The sequence below is a fragment of the Pecten maximus genome, chromosome 19 (genome assembly GCF_902652985.1).
Source record: "Pecten maximus chromosome 19, xPecMax1.1, whole genome shotgun sequence".
NCBI lineage: Eukaryota > Metazoa > Mollusca > Bivalvia > Pectinida > Pectinidae > Pecten > Pecten maximus.
Genome location: NC_047033.1, coordinates 20,051,598 through 20,074,400, shown reverse-complemented (window position 1 = coordinate 20,074,400; position 22,803 = coordinate 20,051,598). Strand labels below are relative to the sequence as shown.

Genomic DNA, 22,803 nt, shown 5'->3' with positions numbered 1-22,803 from the left:
ACTTTTTTCCCTAATTTATATTTGTCCTCTACTTATCCTTAACTTGAGATATCTATACTATATATACATTCTACAGAAGAATGCCACATTTACCGACTTTTAATTACTGTTAATAACTTAATTAAAACAAGTGCAATCAATGATTGCGAAGCTTACTCATTTTTTTTTATGTATGTATAAGCATGTCATTTTAAAATTGCACCTCGCATAACATCACTCCTAGACCTCTAATGGATGTATAAACCAAATTAGATGGGTGTGAGGTGTATACTTTTGCACTTACAAGCTTTCCAAAAACTTAAACCAAACATTTTAAAGTAGGTTTTGGTGCCAAAAAAGTAAAGCCCAAAAAATGGTAAAATGTGCAAAAAAAAATGTCTGTATGATTTTGCTATAACATCACTCCTAGACCTCTAATGAATGAATAAACCAAATTAGAAGAGGGTGTGGTGTGCAATTTTGAACTAAGCTTTCCAAAAACTTTAAATTCTCGGGGTGGGACGCTGACACCGACGTGGACGCCGGGGGTACAGCATTAACTCACAATATCAATATAGGGCGACTTATAATATCCGTTTTGCAAAGCTGAATTTCACTTTAATGTTTATCTGAAATATGCAGTATTTAATTAACTGATAAGACATCAAGAGTCCAAAAAAAATATCAAACCGACTGTTCAGTTTTACAATAAGTACCTGTGGGTCTACAATGGGGATTGCGGCCTTGGCACGGCGCACTGGAGACCGGTGTGGACTCTTGAACTGCAGTTCTGGTGGGTAATATGTGGTACCAGGAGGTGGGTTTTTGTACTGCTGTAGTTCAGGGGGATAGTAAGTTGTTCCGCCTCGGTACACCTCTCCCTGCTGTGACTGCGAACAAGATTGTAAATGACTTAAAGGCTCACCAGCACTAACCTTTTCATTTTTTGGTATTTAAAATATTTATATCACAAAATTTTCAAATGTTATACCCAACAAATTCAGTGAAATTATACCTGGTACATGTATTTCATGTTGAGTTTCATTTTGACAGTTTTGACACCTACAGTATCATTATGATGCCCAACATGGCCAGTTACAATGTTACAGTAAGTTTTAGGTGAAATTCAGATTCAAAGACAAATGAAGAGATTTCTGTATTCCACATTTAATTGTTATTGCACGTTTTGTTGTAAAAAAGTATGTGGTCACCACAAGCTAAACATGAAACATTGACATAACAATTATCAATGCAGAGCTGAAGGCTAATTGTAGGTGTAAAGTCAGGACTAACAAGGCTTGATGGCTATACCTGTACTTGCTGTGTCTGTGGCGGAGGAGGAGGAGGTTGAGATGTAGACACAGCTGGAGGCGAGGGGAATCCTTGCATTGGAACATTTCCCTGCAAAGGGACATTTCCCTGCAATGGGACATTTCCCTGCAATGGGACATTTCCCTGCAATGGGACATTTCCTCGTATGGCAACATTTCCCTGCATGGGAACGAGGCCTGGGGCTACTGGAAACGGAGCCGGAGGTGCACCATACATCATTCCTGTGTTTATAAACTGTGGAGGCTGCATCTGCAGGGCTGTTGTCATGGTGACTGGAGGTCCTGAAGTCCTCGGTGGAACAAACACTTGAGGTGGCTGGGCAGGAATCCCTCCTGTGGAAGCTGTAACAACACATTTCAATGAACATGGATCTCAATTATATATGGTTAATGTTCAAAATTTTCACAATAATTGTAATGAAGCATGTGTATCTCTACTGTATATTTCTGAGTTGAGTACAAATCACTATTATCAAGAAGTTTGGAAGTGGCACCTGTAAAGTGTGAGGGAAGTTTCTTAGATAAGTATAATTCATATCACAGTCAGAAAAATGTTTGAAAGTTAAACAGGATGTCTTACTGTAAACCAACTTGCTTTCACAGTGATAATTTTGCATTTTTATGCCTAATGACTTTTTTGTGATTTGATGATTTACGGAACTTTACAAAAGGCATATTATACCTGTGAATGGAACTATTTCAAGGTGATTGATTTTTTCGGGTATTTTTATCCCCAGGGAAATACATGAAAATATGTTGGGTTCACAAAAGTTTAATAAAGAGTAAAAAGTGCCAGATGTTATAAATTTGTTTTGATTATGGTGATGTATGCTTAAGTGATTTAACACAAGTGGGTATCAATGTCACACAAATTAATGGCTGACCTGGTATAGGAAAAGCCATTGGGGCCCGTAACATGGCTGGCTGGAATGGAGGTGCCCCAGGACCTTCCTGCTTCACAAAACCTGCAAATATAATACATCTAAAATGATATCCCATAAGAAACCAGAATTATTTTTAACAGATGCAATTCACAAACAAGACCGTCAATGTTTTATTTCAACATTCAGTTCAGTTTTGAGAGTTAACTCTCTTCACCTATTAGTCAATTATCAACATTGTTCAATATTATTCAATATTCATTTAACTTATTAGATGAAACAAAATTCTGAATCATTTGAAAAGTAAAATAACAATGATTATTTTAGCAGCACAGCCATGACAAATTATCGCCAATTGATCTTCCATTTGCATTTAATCCTTGAGGGCGATTGCTAATTACATCAACAATCAACAAGTCACGGACAATTGGGTCACCCTGAAAGTCTGGTACATGTATATAGCTTACTGTACCTGGCGAGGGAGGTTTGTAGAACTTGGCATTCTGGCTTTGAGCCGGAGCAGCAGCCTTGTTAATTGGAGCCGTACTCTCTGCAAATGTTGTTTGGGGAGTAGCCTGTTCGGTGAAGCCTGCCTCCTGACCGGCCCGTTGTCTCTGGGAGGAGTATCGTTTAGATCGGCCCTGCTGACCCCCTAAGTCAGTCTGTTTACTGGCCACTGATTTTGGCACCTTGTTATGATTTTGTTTCTGCTCAAAGGACTTTGGAGATGTACTCTCACCTGTAGACGTTAGAAAAATCACATAATGATGCATATTTGATACATTTTTATTTTCAGGCAATCAAGTTATGATCCATTTATTGATAATATTAAATTAATATTAAGTTCTTCAAATTTGAAAAAGTAAAACAGGAAACATTTATAATTAATAACTTAACAAGAGTTCTACAGGGCGAAACAATATACATGTACTTCCATCAAACATCATATAGTCTTATATACTGTCATACCGCGAGGCAGAACAATATAGCTCATCAAATGGCATACATATACATAGTGTATACCAGAAGTGTTAAATACTATCATACCATGGCAGAACATTATACGCCCATCAAATGGCATATACATATATTTACCAGAAGTGTTAAATACTATCATATACCTAGTATGCTATAACCCTTAACTTTCACTACATCGTAAGTGTTTAGTTTTCTGACAGTTTGAGGAATACAAATAATCAAGAGTTAGTCTTCAACACATGAAACACAACTTGATATCAAACAAAAAATGAAGTGTAAGACCTGCGCTTCCAGCCAGGTGAGCTAACAATTAACATATCTCTTTTTAAGAATTATCTACTAATATATATTTATTTATTGGACTGATAAGCGAAATATAGTTCTTACACAGATCATTCTAAAGTTAATCTAGAGTGAACTTTAGTTTTTGGTCACGTATCATTCACCAATTTATTATTTCTCATTATAATTCCTCACTTGTTCTTCCTCCTTATAATCTACACGATCAACTCACCTGGCTTTTGTGGTACATCACCACCATCTATACTTTGCTCCGAGTCTAGATTTACAGACATCGTTCCTTGTATTACTGCATTGATAACGTCGTCCTGAATCCTTGTCTTCCCTACTACTCGATCCCGAGCTCTCCTGTCTTTGGAGTAAGATTTACGCTCTCCAGTATTAGATATAACTATGTTCACATTTTGAACAGTGTCTTTGTCAGTTAAATCGTGTCGAGTGCGTGGAGATACTGGATCAATAGGATTTGGATCTTTAACAGTGGTGTCAACAGCTTTTGTCGCAGGTTCTGTCGTAATTGTCGTTCGGAAAATTTCGCCTTCCTGGTAGCCATATTCATCCAGCAGTTCATTATAGTCTCTAGATGCATGTTTCTGGAATCGAGGAGGAAATTTATTTCCACGATTTGAAGTCACATTGTCTCTCATATCGGAGTATGAGCGGGATCCCCGATCATCTTGATCAAAGTCTCCGCCCCGTCCACGTCTACTCCTTCCTCGTAGCCCCGCCCTGGATGATGCCCCTCCGCGTTCCCGCCTCTCATACCGGTGCATCTCCCTTTGTCTGCCCTGACTATACTCTGGCTCTCGTGATCTTGTCTGAGTTTGGTCATATCTCTGATCCACCCTATCACTCTGACTATTTCTGTATCGATTTCCCCTCTCCTGTCCCGAAAAACCACGATCGTGACCTTTTGAATAACTACGGTCCTGACCTCCAGAATAGTCACGATCAAAACCTCTGTCCTGATTTGCATAATTCCTGTCTGAACCTCTCTCTTGATTAGAGTAATTTCTGCTTGAACCCCTGTCTTGATTAGAGTAATTCCTATCCGGACCTCTGTCCTGATTTGAGAAATTTCTATCTGGACCTCTATTATCTTGATTAGAGTAATTCCTATCTGGGCCTCTGTCCTGATTAGAGTAATTTCTATCCGGACCTCTGTCCTGATTTGAGTAATTCCTATCCGGACCTCTGTCCTGATTAGAGTAATTCCTATCCGGACCTCTGTCCTGATTTGAGTAATTCCTATCCGGACCTCTGTCCTGGCCTCTTGGGTAAGCTCGGTCTTTACCCCCTGTGGATTGCTCTTCCTCAATTTCAGCAGAAGACGATCGGTGAAATGAGCGGTTGTTGTTGTCATTGACTCGACCTCTGTTGTTATTATATCGGTTATTCCTTGAATCCCGTTCCTGGTTGTTGTAATTGTTCTTACTCTGAATGTAATCACTTGGTGGGGAACGTCGAGATACTGGACGATCAGTAACAAAATCTTGTAACCTTGATTTCTGATCAGATCTTCGACCCCTGGTAAATTAAAGAACCAATCATTAAAGTCTAATCACTCAAATTACATTTTCAATTAAAATTTTCCTCAGCGACAGGTCAAGGACCTCTCGAAAGAGGTGGTTTCTGAAGTTACATTTTAATGTATTATATAATAAGGACTATTCCAGTATTATCTTATGGGATGACTCCAAAAAAAACAGAAATTCTACGAATGTTGGGTTCTGCTTGTGATTTTATGGTGATGGTGGAATCAAATCACTTCTTCAGTAGTTTGTGTTTGAAAATCCTAGATCATTCCTATTTGATAGACATTTTATTGTAATAGCCCTCATCTAGAAAGGTCACCTCCATATTACTTAATCAGAATTTTGATTGAACACATAACACACATTACTAAAATATATTATGCTCTATACATACATGACTTCTGTTCCATATCTAGCTAACCTTGAACTTAATTGGTCTACGTCTGTTCCATATTTAGCTAAACTTGACACACTAGTTGGTCTACTTCTATTCTATATTTAGCTAAACATGACATACTACAGTATTTGGTCTACTTCTGTTCTATATTGAGCTAACCTGGAACTTGACATACTTATAAGCCTACTTCTGTTCTATATTTAGCTTACCTTGAACTCGACATACTAATTAGCCTACTTCTGATCTAAATTTAGCTAACCTTGAACTTGACATACTAATTAGCCTACTTTTGTTCTATTTTGAGCTTACCTTGAACTTGACATACTTATAAGCCTACTTCTGTTCTATATTTAGATAACCTTGAAATTGACACACTATTTGGTCTACTTCTGTTCTATATTGAGCTTACCTTGAACTTGACATACTAATTGGCCTACTTCTGTTCCATTTTGAGCTTACCTTGAACTTGACATACTAATTGGCCTACATCTGTTCTATATTTAGCAAACCATGAATTTGACACACTAGTAGGTCTACTTCTATTCTATATTAAGCTAAACTTGACACACTAGTTGGCCTACTTCTGTTCTATATTTAGCTAAACTTGACACACTAGTTGGCCTACTTCTGTTCTATATTTAGCTAAACTTGAAATACTAATTGGCCTACTTCTGTTCTAAATTTAGCTTACCTTGGCCTGTTATTCATCTTTGGTGCGTCTGGAGGTTTGTTATACTGCCTGATGTCATAACCATACATGGTGATTAGCTCGTCCTGAGACTTGGGGGCCTGTTGGTCCTCACGGAAGCGGTCGTGGTACCACTTCCCATCATCCTTCCACAGCTTCTTCTTTGGCCTGTAAAATCATTCAGAAAGAACTTGTAAATACAGATTTCTTCAACACTTCACTTTAAAGCCAATTCTACCATTTATACATCATGCATACAGGATTTTTAAGTTCCATGAATGCATGTGGAAAGTCTATTAAGTATTGACAACAAAAAATATGACAGCAACTCACAAGTAGAAGTGACAATGACATAATAATTGGATGGAAAATAAAGTTGAGGCAAAGGATTTGCATACAGATGTGTTTGTTTGTTTGAGTTTATTGTACCATGAACAGCCAGTGTCTTTTTGAGACAGGGTCACCCTGTAGTATCTGGCTGCGACCTCACTGAACAACATGCACGAGATCAGTTGCATGCCATCCAGAGCTGTCAGGGTCATAACCAAAGCAGTACTTAATACAATATAGACACATTTTGACAGCGCTAATTAAAAACTTAAAACCTTTAGGGTTAAAAGTGGAACCAGAAATGCAAACGCTTTTTCATGACAAATATCAGTACTGTAAAAACCCGTGTAATTTGGGCAGGTACTTTTTGGGGCTGAAAATGCTGAAAATATTGAACAAAAACGATGTCCAGGAGGTCCCGAAAACAATGTATGAAAATGACACTTACACAGATTAGCACAAAACTTTGCTTAAAATCATTCTGCTTAATACTTGATGATTAAAATAATATGAATATTTTGTATTTGTAATAAAGAAATAGCAAAATTTCATCTTGTTTATTTTCTTTAAATCAACCGTAAGAGGAAAAGCTACTTACACACACTTTCAAAGAAAAGTAAAATCAAGTAATCACTTTTGCATATATCGCCACAAGTATGTCTTATTAATCTAATTATCTAGCCAAACAAGGCTTAATGCGGTAATTGATGACAGAAATAATGTCTGCTTGGATGTGGGTGTTACGTTTCCCTCAGAACCTCTGCTGTAGCTGTCGGTAGATATGAAATAGTATAACTGACCTTGTGGCTGGTATACTAATTATATCATCATTGATTGTTCTAAATATGGGTACTGGTCGTGTTGATATTATTTAAGTGCTCCCAATTTACGAGACTCTCCCAAATAAAATGTATACACCGGCCGGGTCCCGGTTACCAAAGTGACCGCTTGTGATAATCCTACAGTTTTCTCAGTTTTAGCGTAATATATGTGGTACAGCTAGTTTCATTGTCTAATAATCTAAAATAAATACATATAGGACTTTATATAAGCAGTTTTCAATTTATAATAACATCAGCAGAAAGATATACACAAACACGTCGGCAAAAAATGTCACCGACAAGCTAAGCTATTTATAGCCTGTGTATATATACACATCCTCTCCCCTCAGGTAATTATAAGCAATTAAGACTGTTCCAGTCACAGTTTAGAGATTAGGCATAGTCCATTTCTAGGGTGAGAAGTGTATGCAGCAACACATGTACTGGTCTGTGTGTACGACCCGTGTTTTGACACTAACAAGCTGATGGGGGGTAAACGGAGACAAGACACACTCAGAGTGTTAAATAGGCCTACTACCCTAATAAGATTACAGCCAGTAACAGATAAAAAGCGATGATTTCTCAATCAAACAAAAGAATTCAGTTTATAATTGGCTTAGCTCCGTGGAGTCCGGGATTCAAAGATCGGTAAGCCCATCATATCATGACAGACTTTTAAACAATACAATTAATAGGCTAGTTGTTTTATCAATCTGTTTATGATAACACTGCATGAATGAATTCCTCCTTTTTATAAGGAATTTGTAAAAATAAATATTAACTTTGAAGACCTGGGTATGCCGCTGTTGCATCATTCTTTAGTTACGTTTTTCCAGAACTGATTTCTATTGATTGTGATGAATCCCTAATTAACTTATAAGTATCAACACATATAGTAGGTAGCTGTACATCACATCATTATCTGACATATTTAACAAGAATAAATTGCTGTGGGTATGTTTATTAATCTTCAAGTTCCTAACGGGAATTTCCGTCATTTTCCAAGAAAAAGTAAAAAAAAACCTTGAAAACATCTCTACCGGTATAATTTGCGCACCCCCAACTTTAAACTTTATTTCAGTACAAAAAAACTGCGCAAATTACACGAGTTTTTACGGTATGCCTTAAACACAATATAAAGGTGTTTCAACTAATACGTCAGGAAGAAGTAACATTTAGGTCAGTCAAGATTTTTCTGTTTTCCAGTTATTTTAGTTTATTTTAGAGGAGGAATCTTGACTGTAATCTTTCTTGCAAATGGCCAAGAAAACATCAGGGTAGGCACAAAATGAAAATTCTGTAGTAGTGAAAACACATGTATTCTTAGGCCTTTTATATACCTCTGTTGATCCTCTTCAGTGACTGGATCCTCCATAGAAATTCTCATGTCATGTTCGTAGAACGCCCCTCTTCTGGGTACAAATGCTGGATTCTTGCGATCCTCATCATCATCAACCTCCTCCTTTGGCTGTTCCTGTTACAGAATCACAATAATTTTGATTAATTTTGTATTGGTTATTTATATGGAATGCATTTACCAGAAGGGTTTAACGAGATCTCAGAGGGATCTTGTTGTCCCACCATAGAATAGCCTTTATTAGTTAAATGAAAGACAGATGTGTTCTTTACTTTTCCTCTGTAGTAATTCCTGTACTTCTCAATAAATAGCGAAAACAAACTGCAAGACAGAACAAGAGGAAACTAAATCTGAAGTTTAAAATATTATCCTAGTACTAGAAATAGCAATAACAAACTTCAACAGATCAGTATGCATAACTAAGGACAAAGGGGAACCTACAAAAAAATCTGGCAAAGATCCATGAAGAACTTACTGAGAAATCGCAATAACAAACTTCAACATTCAAAATTCAAAATGGACGTCTGTCAGCTATATCATTTTCTTAATCAGTCTCAAAATTAACCATGCACAACCAGGGACTAAGACGAACCTCAGGGAAATGTGAGAAAAATTCTTCATGTACTTCTCAAGAAGAAAAAGGATTGTTTATGGACGGATGAATGGACAGACCACAGATGAAGGGCCAGTTGAACAGACGAAAATCTGATGATGGTGGTCTAAAATTGTTAGCAAGTCTCCATCAAACTTTGTTATGAATTTCAAAAACCTTTGCCACATGGAAAACGAAGATAAACTCTTTAACAAGGTGAATCATCTACTGTTACAGTACATTATACAAATTAATGATCTGAGTACATGTTAAGGAAACGAACCTCCCCATCTCCACTCTGTCTTTCCTCTCCTTCTCCTAAACTCTCCACAATCACACTACCATCATAGGTTGCAGTCTCATCATCCTCATCGTCATCTTCGTCATCATCATCATCTGTATACTCATCCTAAAATCAACATCACATAATTGTCAAACATCAGCAATATTGATTTTTTGGACATTTTCTTTGGACTCATTCCACCATATAATTAATCTACAAGCAATAGAACTAATTATCATTATGAAAACATGTTAATTTCCTTATCTGCATTACTGTAACAATACCCTACATATATCATTTGGAGGGGTACCCATTCATTACAAGTTTTTCTTATTGTGGTACCTTTTTAAAATAAATTTTGATATAAACTGATCCAACAAACGACAAATAACATAACATTTGTAGTCCTAAAATAGAGCAATCATTTGCAAAGCACTTAGTGAATGGCCATGCATCACTTGTATAGGTTATTCAACAGCTTGTATAATTAGTGAGCTGTCAATTAGAATTTGACATAAATTAGAAAACAAGAGGCACAGAGGGCCTGAACTGCTCACATGGCATGTAAGGAAACTGTAAACATTATGTCTTATTGAGGTGATATGATTCATTGAAGCATTAGTGAATCATGATGCAGGGTTTTGCATAGATGCATTGTCCGAGTAAGTTACATGTAACTTAAAGTGTACCCTGAACGAAAAATTATATTTAAATATGTTATTGGTATTGATTAATAAACAAGAATGCAGAAAACCGCATCAAAATCGGCCGACCCATTACCGAGTAATTGCGATTTTTCTCGAAAACACACCTGAAGCCCAAAGCCGAATACCTCGTTTTGGTGACCTCTGACCTGTGACGTCACAGGTTGAACACGATCGGAGCCGCCATATAGGAAATATATAGAAACAAACGTGAACACGTGCCTGTAATTAATGCGAATAAGACAACAAAAATGAAAGTGCTGAATAAACTCTCTGAGTTATATTTGTGAATTAGTTAATAACAAGTGCTACCGAAACCAGGGACATATAATTTTCTTTTAAACGGGCCATATATAACATGTAGCATCTCACTAATTTTCTCTCATAACGAGCCATATACAACATGTAACATCTTACTAATTTTCTATTATAACGGGCCAAATACAACGTGTATCATCTTATTTATTTTCTATTATAACAGGTCGTATATAACATGTACATATTTAAATAATTTTTGTTTTATTTTAACGGGTCGTTGTAACATGTATGACATTTGAATAACGGGCCGTTTATAACGACTTACATCATATAGCATTTATTATTAGGGCATGACCGGTTTGTTACATACAAATGTACCAGTATTGATTTCGGTTATAATACTTCTAGTAATACAAGTTTAAAATGCAATCCATACAAGATGTGAAATAAATGCTAATCATTTTGAATTTTTTATTAGCCAAAACAGCAATGATACCGTTATTTGTGATTTTTGGGTAATTGTCCGCAATTGATAAAACGTGTCCATGAAAGATCAGTAACTCCCAGACAAGATTCATGAAGTAAATTTTCAACATCATGGGTATATATATATGAATGAGGTAACTTAGGTTAATTATTCTATAGACAAACCTTTGAGATACGAATTTTTTCATTTGTAAGGAAAACGAAACTCACTGAATTCCAAAAATAATGTGTTTGATTTCAACAACTTGAAAATGTATTCCCTATAATATAAACGCAATTCTTAATAAAATTCAAGCTCAATTTACGTACAACCTGTAAAAGCATGTCTTCGGAACTTTTTTTGAAGTGCACAGAACTCACAAGCAATTATCGGCGTGTGCCGATTAGAACACCAGAAATCACAGACACCTGTGGTGCAGTGACAGGTGTGACGAGCTTGTGGACCGTAATTTCACACCTGGTAATTGTTTAGCGGTATACTAACCCATTCAAACTTGAGAATTCGTAATTCTCCGAACATGTTTATACATCTTTTAAAAGTCCCTTTTTAAGTGAAGATATGACTTGCGACACGAATGGAAAGCAAAACCACAAGGATCTGGATCACTTCATAATAATGACACAATTAAAAAAATAATAGCAAAAAATATATAAAATTTGAAAAAAAATCATACACGAAAATCATTGCGAGTTTATAAGTTTTAGTATTAATTATGCTTAGTCACGATGAAATAAATTGTATGTTTTTTATCATAAAAAATGAAGCTAAAATGATGGTTTTAATAAGTACCTATGCCTTATACCTGTACAGAAAGTATCAATTATATTATAATTGTTGCGAATCACTTTTATATAATTTCACTGACAACGATCGTATATAAATTATATCTTTCTCAAGCATTTAATCGTCCTTAATCCCTGAGACCATGGCATGTAAAATAAGGGATAAAATCTGTATATGTAGAAGTTTGTTGTAGACTTCAACACTGGTATTCATACGGGAGAGAGATTTAGTCTATTGTAGATCATGATGATTATGATATATTACTTTCTAAATTAAGTGTCCTTCATGACTAGAAGCGGGTTTTGTATAGAATATAACGCATGCATTTACTGTACGTGTGTTCGTCTTTTCTCACAAACCAGAGTATCCATAACTGTTGTATTGTTGGTATGTTTATTTGAATATTAATTTGCGAATGAAATGGCACATTATTTTATTTAAAAATATTGATGCTGTGTTGCTTTCTTTGGTAATGAGTAAGAAATGGTAAACACATAACTAATATACATTTATTGGTGATTGACCGATTATTACACCAGTCTGTGTTAACCAAGCGGTCATTTTCAGAGTCAATTTCACTATTTTTTTATTTATTTTTTTAACTCAAACTTATATTGTTGGATTCCGACTTCTTGTCGGCAATATTCGCCAAATTCAACAACCTCAAATCTCATGTCCATATCGTATTCAGACATGTTTGTGCTGCTACTGTTCACACTGTCCTCTATGCTACTGGCCACCATAACAGTCACTCTGTTCAACCTGTGACGTCATAGACTGAAGAGTTCCAAATCAGGGTGACTGACCGATACGCTGATTAGCAGTCGACCGACAGGTGCAAATCGCGTACTTCAATGTGCGATATCTCGGCACTCGGCCAACCGATTTTGATGCGGTTTGCGACATTCTTCTTTGGTGGTTACAAAGAATAACATATTTGATTATCGTTTTTCGTTCAGGGTACACTTTAAGGGTATTGAAATACCAAAAATAACTTCTGCTGGTGTTTTTGTTTGATCAAGCATAACCAATGTGAAACCTATTAAATGTAGCAATGATGTTGATCTGTGTTGTATATGTATATATAGTCTATACTACTTGGTCACATATTTCACAAAAGTGACTTAAATATATATGTCAAGGTCATTCATAGGAGGAGATATAACTCCATTGCAGGATCTACTGGCCAAAGATGACTATACCTCTGGTCTTTTAGGACTTGAAAAGAAGATTTGCAAATTAACTTTTAACTATTAGGCCTCCAACTTTGAAAGTAAGCCAAGGTAACTTATTTGAGGAAACATTTTTACCACTTTGTCCTAGGTACTTTCTGGCAAAATATAAGACCTCTGGCATAGGCCTCCTGGAACTTGAGAAGAAGTTTCTTGAAGTTTTAACATACATTTATTTGAGCCATATCATGTGACCTTGAAAATAGGGTAAGGTCATTCATATGAGAAAACTTCAATGTACTCTTCCCCATGCACTTGTATCTCCTGGCTAAATATCAGTACTCATGGGCTTATAGTTTTCTAGTTAAAGTCAAAAGTTTAAGAACAGATGATAGATACCCACTCCTGCACCATACCATATATGCTCGCTGGCACTTCATGACATGTGAGCTAATTATGACATCAAGAACTAGTAAAACTGTAAATATTAAAACAAAAATCTAACTGTTAAACTGACAATAAACAACATTTTTATCATCCTAAATAAGATTGTTTACTCACATCGTCGTCATCATCATTATCCTCGTTGGCACTTTCGTATTCAGAATTATCTACAATAAAAAATATTAGTGACATAAATGCATTGATTTTTTTCTCTAATATGTGATCATTCTTCAGGCGCAGGATATGCTTTTAAATTTTATTATTTGAATCGCGATAAGGACTCAATAAAATATCCCTAACAAAATCATTACACGAATGCTTAAGCAAGATCTAGACCAATAGCATAATAATGTATTTGTCAAGAACAATGAAAACTTCTGTCAGGTTAATTATATTTAACTAGCATCATTATGGGATAAGTATTGTGGAGTTAATGTGAAATAGAGATTGAATCTTTCACTAATACCAATGACATACCACAATATTTGCCCCAATTGGAAACCATGATTGAAATTATTCCTAAAGGAAGCCAATACACTAAGCAAGATATATTGGAGTTCATCAATGAATACTACAGTAATTATATAGTACATTATCTCAAGCATTCAAATTCTTTTATTCTGAATCCATATTTACTGAGAATTTAAGTTATACTGATGATACATATTGGTATCAGCTCTGGGATATTACATTACAGACGATACAGTTTACAGAACGCTTATTTTTTTCCCTTCGGGTAAAGCACTTTCTTTTTCAAGTGTTTTTGTGACACCAAATTTGATTTAAATTGACTGCTCGACACAGGAAGTAGAATTAAACCGACTTATTTTTTACAGCTAAGGTATTGAAAACACTCCATAGTACTGGGGTATATTGCTTTTAAATGAATACTTCAAAAATTTGAAACTGATAAAATGAACATCAGTTTAATCCTGTCCCATAAGATAAAATACCCAAGAATGCACCAGTACCCTCCATTAAAAGGATGCCAAGAGAAAAAGCTATCAGACTTCTTTTGAATCATTCCTTCCAACATAAATTACATTGTAACCTTCGATTGAGGTTAATACTAGCTGCAATACTGTACATTATCTGCTAGAGAGAAATTCTCCTTATAGGTTGTGTGCAAGACTAGTAGGTCAGAGGGCCTATGTTTGATCCCAAGTCAAGGCAAATGTTATAACTGGTAATATAATGACTTCTGTTACATAACTTAACATTACATTATATCAAATTAAGTGTGAACTGAATTTTTTCCAAAATTATTTTTATAAGTTATACTCAATTAATGCATATAAACCTGTCATATATATGTGGCACCCTGTTAAATAATGTATTTATGCGTTTTATATTTGTCTGTCGGTTATTTGCGTTTTCCGTAACCGCGTAAGCACGCGTATACTTTCGTTTCATTTGTATGTACCGTTGTTATAGTAGGCCCCGAATAGGTATACTATTGTTATGTATAGGTGTCGTGTATGTATGGACAATGACTGACCGCTTGACCCGTGACATGCGCTGTCTAATTCTTTCTTCCTTTTCCCGCCTAATCTTTCTTTCTTTTCTTACTTCTTATTTGGGATTTGAACAGGGCAGATGTATGTACTGATTACGCCATTTTTTCCAAGGAGTTTGTCCTTCGTGCCATACACGGGGGACTACGATTCCAGTTAATAAATAGTATTTGGAATGACTTTGCCTAGTTGTTTGGTCTGTTGGTTCGACGGAGAGAACCCCCCCTGTGACAATTCTACATATATTTATATGTACATGCTGAAGTAAGAATGATTGAAAATGGTCAGACTAGAGAGGAAAAATGCATCATTTCTGATGTTTTCTTTTTTTTCAACCAGAACGCAAACTTTCATGTCAGAGACGTCGACTGTTAAAGGGATATTCTGAACATGATGGAAAATGTCTGGCCACCTTGTATCTTTAAAAACTCTTTCTTAATGACATTTAAAGTTATTGTCAGCATTAAAGTATCTTTTTGTGGACAATTTGGACAGGTAAAATTGGTGGAAATACCACTGGCCAATATAGACTGTCTATAAATACTATAAATCACTTTGATTTTGCAAATACTTTCTTTCACAAACTTACTTCTTCAGACATATTTGTGTAAACATGATTTTGTTGATGCTTTACCTAAAAATGACTTTAAATTATAAGAGGAGCTATTAAAGTCAGAACAATATTGGTAACCGATAGCTTGGCCGCAATCCAAAGGTGTTATTCTGACATATAATCGTAGATTTCTCAATTGATTTATTGCACATTAATGCAATGTATAGGTGATTTATAGTTCAGCACATTGGGGAATCCCAAATTATAGCATCACCAGATCACAGATTGATAATAAATGCACTAGATCACAGATTGATAGTAAATGCACAAGAGTGTATGCTCTCACTAAAATTTCTGCTTGAATGCATTATACAAACCTCGATGGCCACGGATCAACCATACACTAATGAAGTTTTTATTTAGATTGAATACTGAGTAATTTAACTCAAAACATCAGTCTGTTGAATTGTTTTTTTATAATATTATATATATACTGTACCTCCTCCATCGGGTGGTCCCTCTCCTTCACTCTCCTGTAAAAAACAAACATTTTTATTGTTTAGTAATTATTTGTAATGAAGAAGTAGTTACTTAAATAGTTTGCTGTAATTAGTTTATCTTGACTCGTTTACTTTTAAAGTGTTGTGGTTTTTTTTAAACTTTATTCAGCATATAATTTCAACTTTTGGGGAAATTGAGAGGATCGATACTCAGAGCTGAAATTTGCCACCTCATTTTGTTTATTTTCTTCCAATTTAGCACATAGTTGTTTCTCTTATATTTGATAAAAGCTTGATAATACAATGTCAATCACAGTTGTTTGACGGTCAGCTGGTCATTGAAAGCCTCTGGCTGAAATACTGCTATTGACGGGTGTGCCTAATGAGTGTCCTGTGAGGAATGAGTGTCCTGTGAGAGTTTTTTCACGCCCCGCAATTCGTTAAGTGATATTTTTAAATATTTTTTTCTGTATCATACAGACGAACATCGAACCCATTAACATGCAAAATTTGACTTGGATTGGACGTGTGCATATTATGCATTTTTAACGACATAGTTACGGTGCAGTGCACATGCGAGTGTCCTGTGAGGTTTTCACACGCCCCGCAATTCATTAAACGATATTTTAAAATTATTTTTTCTGTATCATACAGATGAATATTAAACATAATAACATGCAAAATTTGACTTTGATTGGACGGGTGCATAACATGCAAATGTAACGGCGAAGACGAAGTAACGGTGCCATAAAACTGCGAGTGTCCTGCGAGGAATGTGACCTGTGAGGAATGAGTGTCCTGTGAGTGTTTTTGGACGCCCCGCAATTCATTAAATGATATTTTAGAATTATTTTTTCTGAATCATACAAATGCACATTGAGCCTATTACCATGCAAAAGTTGACCTTGATTGCACGAGTGCATATTATATAAATGCACCGTCAAAGTTACATTGCAGGGTGTCCCGCGAGGTGTTCGCACGCCCCGTGATTTTGTTTACCTTTCGAATACAGTGTGTACTAAGCTAACTAGTGAGTGTCCTGTGGCGCCGTGCCAACCTCGGGTACCTTGCCGCAGGCATGGTCACTGGTGATTGAACTGCTCAAACTTCAAAACTATGTCCGTTATATAAGAAATACAAATACACCTATTTTCTCCCAAAGTCCGTTTATAAGAATTATACAATAAATAACTTTATTACGCCTGAAATATACGTATTTTATCCCCAAGTCCGTATATAATAATTATTCAAAAAATTAACTTTATCATGCTCGAAATATACGTACATTTATGTATTTTCTCCCAAAGTACGTTTATAAGAATTCTACAAGAATTAACTTTATTACGCCTACAATATACGTATTTTCTCCCTAAGTCCGTTTATAAGAATTATACAATAAATAACTTTATTACGCCTGAAATATACGTATTTTATCCCCAAGTCCGTATATAATAATTATACAAAAAATAACTTTATCATGCTCGAAATATACGTATTTTCTCCCAAAGTCCGTTTATAAGAATTCTACAAGAATTAACTTTATTACGCCTGAAATATACGTATTTTATCCCCAAGTCCGTATATAATAATTATACAAAAATTAACTTTATTATGCTCGAAATATACGTATTTTCTCCCAAAGTCCGTTTATAAGAATTCTACAAGAATTAACTTTATTACGCCTAAAATATACGTATTTTCTCCCTAAGTCCGTTTATAAGAATTCTACAAGAATTAACTTTATTACGCCTACAATATACGTATTTTCTTCCTAAGTCCGTTTATAAGAATTATACAATAAATAACTTTATTACGCCTGAAATATACGTATTTTATCCCCAAGTCCGTTTATAATAATTATACAAAAATTAACTTTATCATGCTCGAAATATACGTATTTTCTCCCAAAGTCCGTTTATAAGAATTCTACAAGAATTAACTTTATTACGCCTACAATATACGTATTTTCTCCCCAAGTCCGTATATAATAATTATACATGTATATGTATATAAAGTGAGTTAGTTGGCATCACCAATCAATTCATATACACTGTACTGTTAATTACCTTTTGAAAAAGGAACGATGTAAACAAATAATTATGGTTAATAAAATATAATGAAAAGTAAAATCCTTCAATATTTAACTAACGCTCACGATCAACATGTACACCAAGAAAATGCACAGTCTTAACTTTTAATGTAATTTCTAATTACACGTATTTAGTAAAAGTGCAAATACACTGTCTACATAGTTAACGCACTTTAAAGTTTAAATACATTTAAACATATAATTGACGGCAGTACTGCTTTTCGTACATTACCAATAACAGTTGTTTTTATCGTTTAAAATTTAAGGCCTTTATTTCGTAGAGCAGCGCAAAAATCTTAACCTATTTACCCTTTACTCAGTGATGACTTCAAAATAGTTATACTATTAGTTAATATTCATATCTATTACACGCCTATCAATTCAACAAAACGTGCAAAAAACTGACATGACACTCACCTTAAACTTACTGTAAATTCGTCGTAGCATTTATTTTATCCAAATATATTTTATTGACAAAAAGTACAGGGGGATTTGGCACAAGTTTTTGCAACTTATCAACGCCCTTTCCCAAAACAAATACAAAATTACAATATTTGACAAAATAAAGACTAAAGGTCACCAATTCAATATTTTTGTAATATCTTTGTAACATTGCTCTCCGATTTGTCAAAAGGCAGGAAGTACAGAACAAACAAATATCATGCATTTTAAAATCTATTACTTGTTTTTCGTAGCATTTGCTAAAATGTACTTGTTGATAGTAATAGACATCGCGTATATGTACGAATTGTGGGGTGTGCAAAAACCGTACTGGACACTGCACCGAAAATGAATAAATTTTCGATGTTCATCTGTATAGTACAGAAGGAGTTAACAAAAAGTACTACTTATCGAATTGTGGGGCGTACAAAAACTCTCACAGGACACTCATTCCTCACAGGACACTCACATATATGTATTGCACCGTAACTTCGCCGGTATATTTGCATATTATGCACTCGTCCAATCAGAGTCAAATTCTGCATGCTAATAGTTTATATGTTCATCTGTATGGTACAGACAAAATAATTTTAAAATATCTTTTAATGAATCGCGGGGCGTGAAAAAACTCTCACAGGACACTCATTCCTCACGGGACACTCATTCCTCTCAGGACGCTCACATGTGTAATGCATCGTAACTTTGCCGGTATATTAGCATAATATACACTCGTCCAATCAAAGTCAAATTTGGCATATTAATCGGTTAGATGTTCATCTATATGATACATAACAAAATATATTAAAATGTCACTTAACGAATCGCGGGGCGTGCAAAAACCTCACAGGACACTCGCATGTGCACTGCACCGTAACTTTGTCGTAAAAAATGCATCATATGCACACGTCCAATCCATGTCAAATTTGGCAGATTAATCGGTTAGATGTTCATCTGTATGATACAGACAAAAATATTTAAAAATATCACTTAACGAATTGCGGGGCGTGAAAAAACTTTCACAGGACACTCATTCCTCACGGGACACTCATTCTTCTCAGGACGCTCACATGTGTAATGCATCGTAACTTTGGCGGTACATTAGCATAATATGCACACGTCCCATCTAAGTTAAATTTGGCATATTAATCGGTTAGATGTTTATCTGTATGATACAGAAAAAAATATTCGAAAATGTCACTTAACGAATTGCGGGGCGTGAAAAAACTCTCACAGGACACTCATTCCTCACGGGACACTCATTCCTCTCAGGACGCTCACATGTGTAATGCATCGTAACTTTGCCGGTATATTAGCATAATATACACTCGTCCAATCAAAGTCAAATTTGGCATATTAATCGGTTAGATGTTCATCTATATGATACATAACAAAATATATTAAAATGTCACTTAACGAATCGCGGGGCGTGCAAAAACCTCACAGGACACTCGCATGTGCACTGCACCGTAACTTTGTCGTAAAAAATGCATCATATGCACACGTCCAATCCATGTCAAATTTGGCAGATTAATCGGTTAGATGTTCATCTGTATGATACAGACAAAAATATTTAAAAATATCACTTAACGAATTGCGGGGCGTGAAAAAACTTTCACAGGACACTCATTCCTCACGGGACACTCATTCCTCTCAGGACGCTCACATGTGTAATGCATCGTAACTTTGGCGGTACATTAGCATAATATGCACACGTCCCATCTAAGTTAAATTTGGCATATTAATCGGTTAGATGTTCATCTCTATGATACAGAAAAAAATATTTTAAAATATCACTTAACGAATTGCGGGGCGTGAAAAAACTTTCACAGGACACTCATTCCTCACGGGACACTCATTCCTCTCAGGACGCTCACATCGTAACTTTGGCGGTACATTAGCATAATATGCACACGTCCCATCTAAGTTAAATTTGGCATATTAATCGGTTAGATGTTTATCTGTATGATACAGAAAAAAAATTTAAAAATATCACTTTACGAATTGCGGGGCAGATCAATCGATTAGATGTCCATCTTTATTATACAGCAAACATAATTTTAAAACATCAGATAATGAATTGCGGGGCGTGAACAAAAACGCTCAAATTTTATTAACATGACAATATATCACCTGTCGACCTGTTTGTGATTGTACATTACAAGTTTTCAGACTGAGATTAACAAATTCTATGTATTAATAACAGTTTATATATTTGGTTATATATTATGTATAAGTTATATTGTTCAATTCTATATTAATACGTCTAACCCAAGTAGCTTAAACAATGCATTAAGTTATCATATGTGCGTAAATTACATGTAAAAGGAGCAGCACAAACCGGCCCGCACATTTAAGAAAAAAAGGTTTCAGCAGTTTAATTAACAGTGATCCATGCCTGCGGCAAGGATATATAACTAACACGTCAAGGTACCCGAGGTTGGCACGGCGCCACAGGACACAGGTGGTACATGTGTATAACCATCGGTAAATGGGGCGTGCGAACAAATCGATCAGCACCGTAACTTTGTCGTAAAAAATGCATCATATGCACACGTCCAATCGAAGTCAAATTTGGCATGGTTATGGGTTAGATGTTCATCTGTATGAAACAGAATTTTTTTTTAAAAATATCACTTAACGAATTGCGGGGCGTGTAAAATCACTCACAGGACACTCATTCCTCACAGGACACTCGCGTGTGTAGTGCACCGTAACTTCGCCGATAGATTTGCATATATTTGCATTATATGCCCTTGTCCAATCATAGTCAAATTTTGCGCGCTAATATGTTCTATGTTCATCTGTATGCTAGAGAAAAAATAATTTTAAAATGTCTATTAATGAATCGCGGGGCGTGAAAAAACTCTCACAGGACACTCATTCCTCACAGGACGCTCACATGTGTAATGCATCGTAACTTTGCCGGTACATTAGCATAATATGCACTCGTTCAATCAAAGTCAAATTTGGCAAATTAATCGGTTAGATGTTCATCTGTATGATACAGAAAAAAATATTTAAAAATATTACTTAACGAATTGCGGGGCGTGAAAAAACTCTCACAGGACACTCATTCCCCACAGGTCACTCATTAGGTGGACCGGCTATTGACTGAATTTAGAATACCCCGCTTGGATGCCCACGAAATGTTCTACTTCTACGTATACCATTTAGCAATGCATGTTAAAATGCTACAATTTTAGCCATGTAAGAAAGATCGAGACTAAGCATACTGCTATCTTCTCCAGGCGAGTAAATTATACATTTGAAAAATCGTATGCACTTGCATAATTGATGTGCTCATGCTTCCTAATGGATATGAAAACACCGGCCTCGTGCAGTCAAAGACTGACAGAAATCTCTGGATTCCTGAAATATTTGTGCTCTGACTGATTGAGCAGGGGCAAAACTATCAAAACGAGACACTCATAACTTTTCATTAGCCTTACACATTCTGAACGACGCGTTTCTTTCTTTTTAGTCCCGCTAGTTTCTTCAGTTTCATCTTCACTCTCGCCTTCGGATGGCCTTCGTCGTCTTCTGTCCGCCATTTTTCATTCAGAGTAAAGTCTCGCACAAAGTCTCGCGTGGTTTTACTTGTGTGCACCCAATGACCCCTTGGTATTTTTTTTTACAGAGGCATAGGCTACCATCACATGGATTCGATACTCCACAAGAACAGTTTTAAAAAAAAAAAAAAATCGGCATAGCCGTATAATATTATATTATATTTAATTTTAAAATTATATTCCTGATTCAAATGTAGCCTTATTATCACCAAAAATGATTCAAACTGATATAATTTTGTTATCTGTGCATCCTGATTAATCAGAGACCTAGCTTTTTACTAGTCTCTGGATTAATGAATTATGGATATCAATAATTCAAGACGAATTATGGATATCAATAAATACATATTTATTGATATCCATAAATCGAATTTTGGATATTAAAATTAATTATGGATATTTAGAATTATTTATGGATATCCATAATTCACCCTGGACCCACTGCATGGGCGACCGGCCCCTCAGACCCCTCGCCGAAAAAAAAAAAAAAAAAAGCAAAAAAAAAAAAAAAAAAATCGGCTCGCGCCTACGGCACTCGCATTATCACTAAATTACTGGACCCCGCCCTTTCGAAAATCCTGGATCCGGGCCTGGTGATTCATGTTTTGCTATAAATAATATATCCTGATTTGCGTAAATAACTTATTTTGTACTACATAAATTATCATGGGATGTTGAAATGATAATTATTGGCTAATTTTGCGGAGATTGCATACGATTTGTATAGTGCGTAAAATTTAAGGTTAAAAAAAATATTGCCCCCCCCCCCCCCCCCCCACTATAAATCGGCAAAAGTTCCGGCCTATCACAAGGAGAC

General features: G+C 35.6%; 1 protein-coding gene across 1 annotated transcript in view; it reads right to left on the bottom strand.

Annotated features, from left to right (window-relative positions):
* The window catches only part of LOC117317255 (protein CASC3-like), a 28,299-nt gene extending 6,319 nt beyond the window's left edge, over positions 1–21,980 (bottom strand). Inside the window, exons 1-11 of the mRNA XM_033871986.1 lie at positions 21,867–21,980; positions 15,887–15,920; positions 13,438–13,487; positions 9,473–9,598; positions 8,581–8,714; positions 6,093–6,257; positions 3,684–4,996; positions 2,664–2,930; positions 2,195–2,275; positions 1,291–1,652; positions 696–869 (exon numbers count right to left, since the gene is read on the bottom strand). Coding sequence (XP_033727877.1) covers positions 696–869; positions 1,291–1,652; positions 2,195–2,275; positions 2,664–2,930; positions 3,684–4,996; positions 6,093–6,257; positions 8,581–8,714; positions 9,473–9,598; positions 13,438–13,487; positions 15,887–15,920; positions 21,867–21,968 — 2,808 coding nt within the window. The 5' untranslated portion in view covers positions 21,969–21,980. The remainder of the gene's footprint in view (positions 1–695; positions 870–1,290; positions 1,653–2,194; positions 2,276–2,663; positions 2,931–3,683; positions 4,997–6,092; positions 6,258–8,580; positions 8,715–9,472; positions 9,599–13,437; positions 13,488–15,886; positions 15,921–21,866) is intronic.
* Positions 21,981–22,803: the final 823 nt, after the last annotated feature.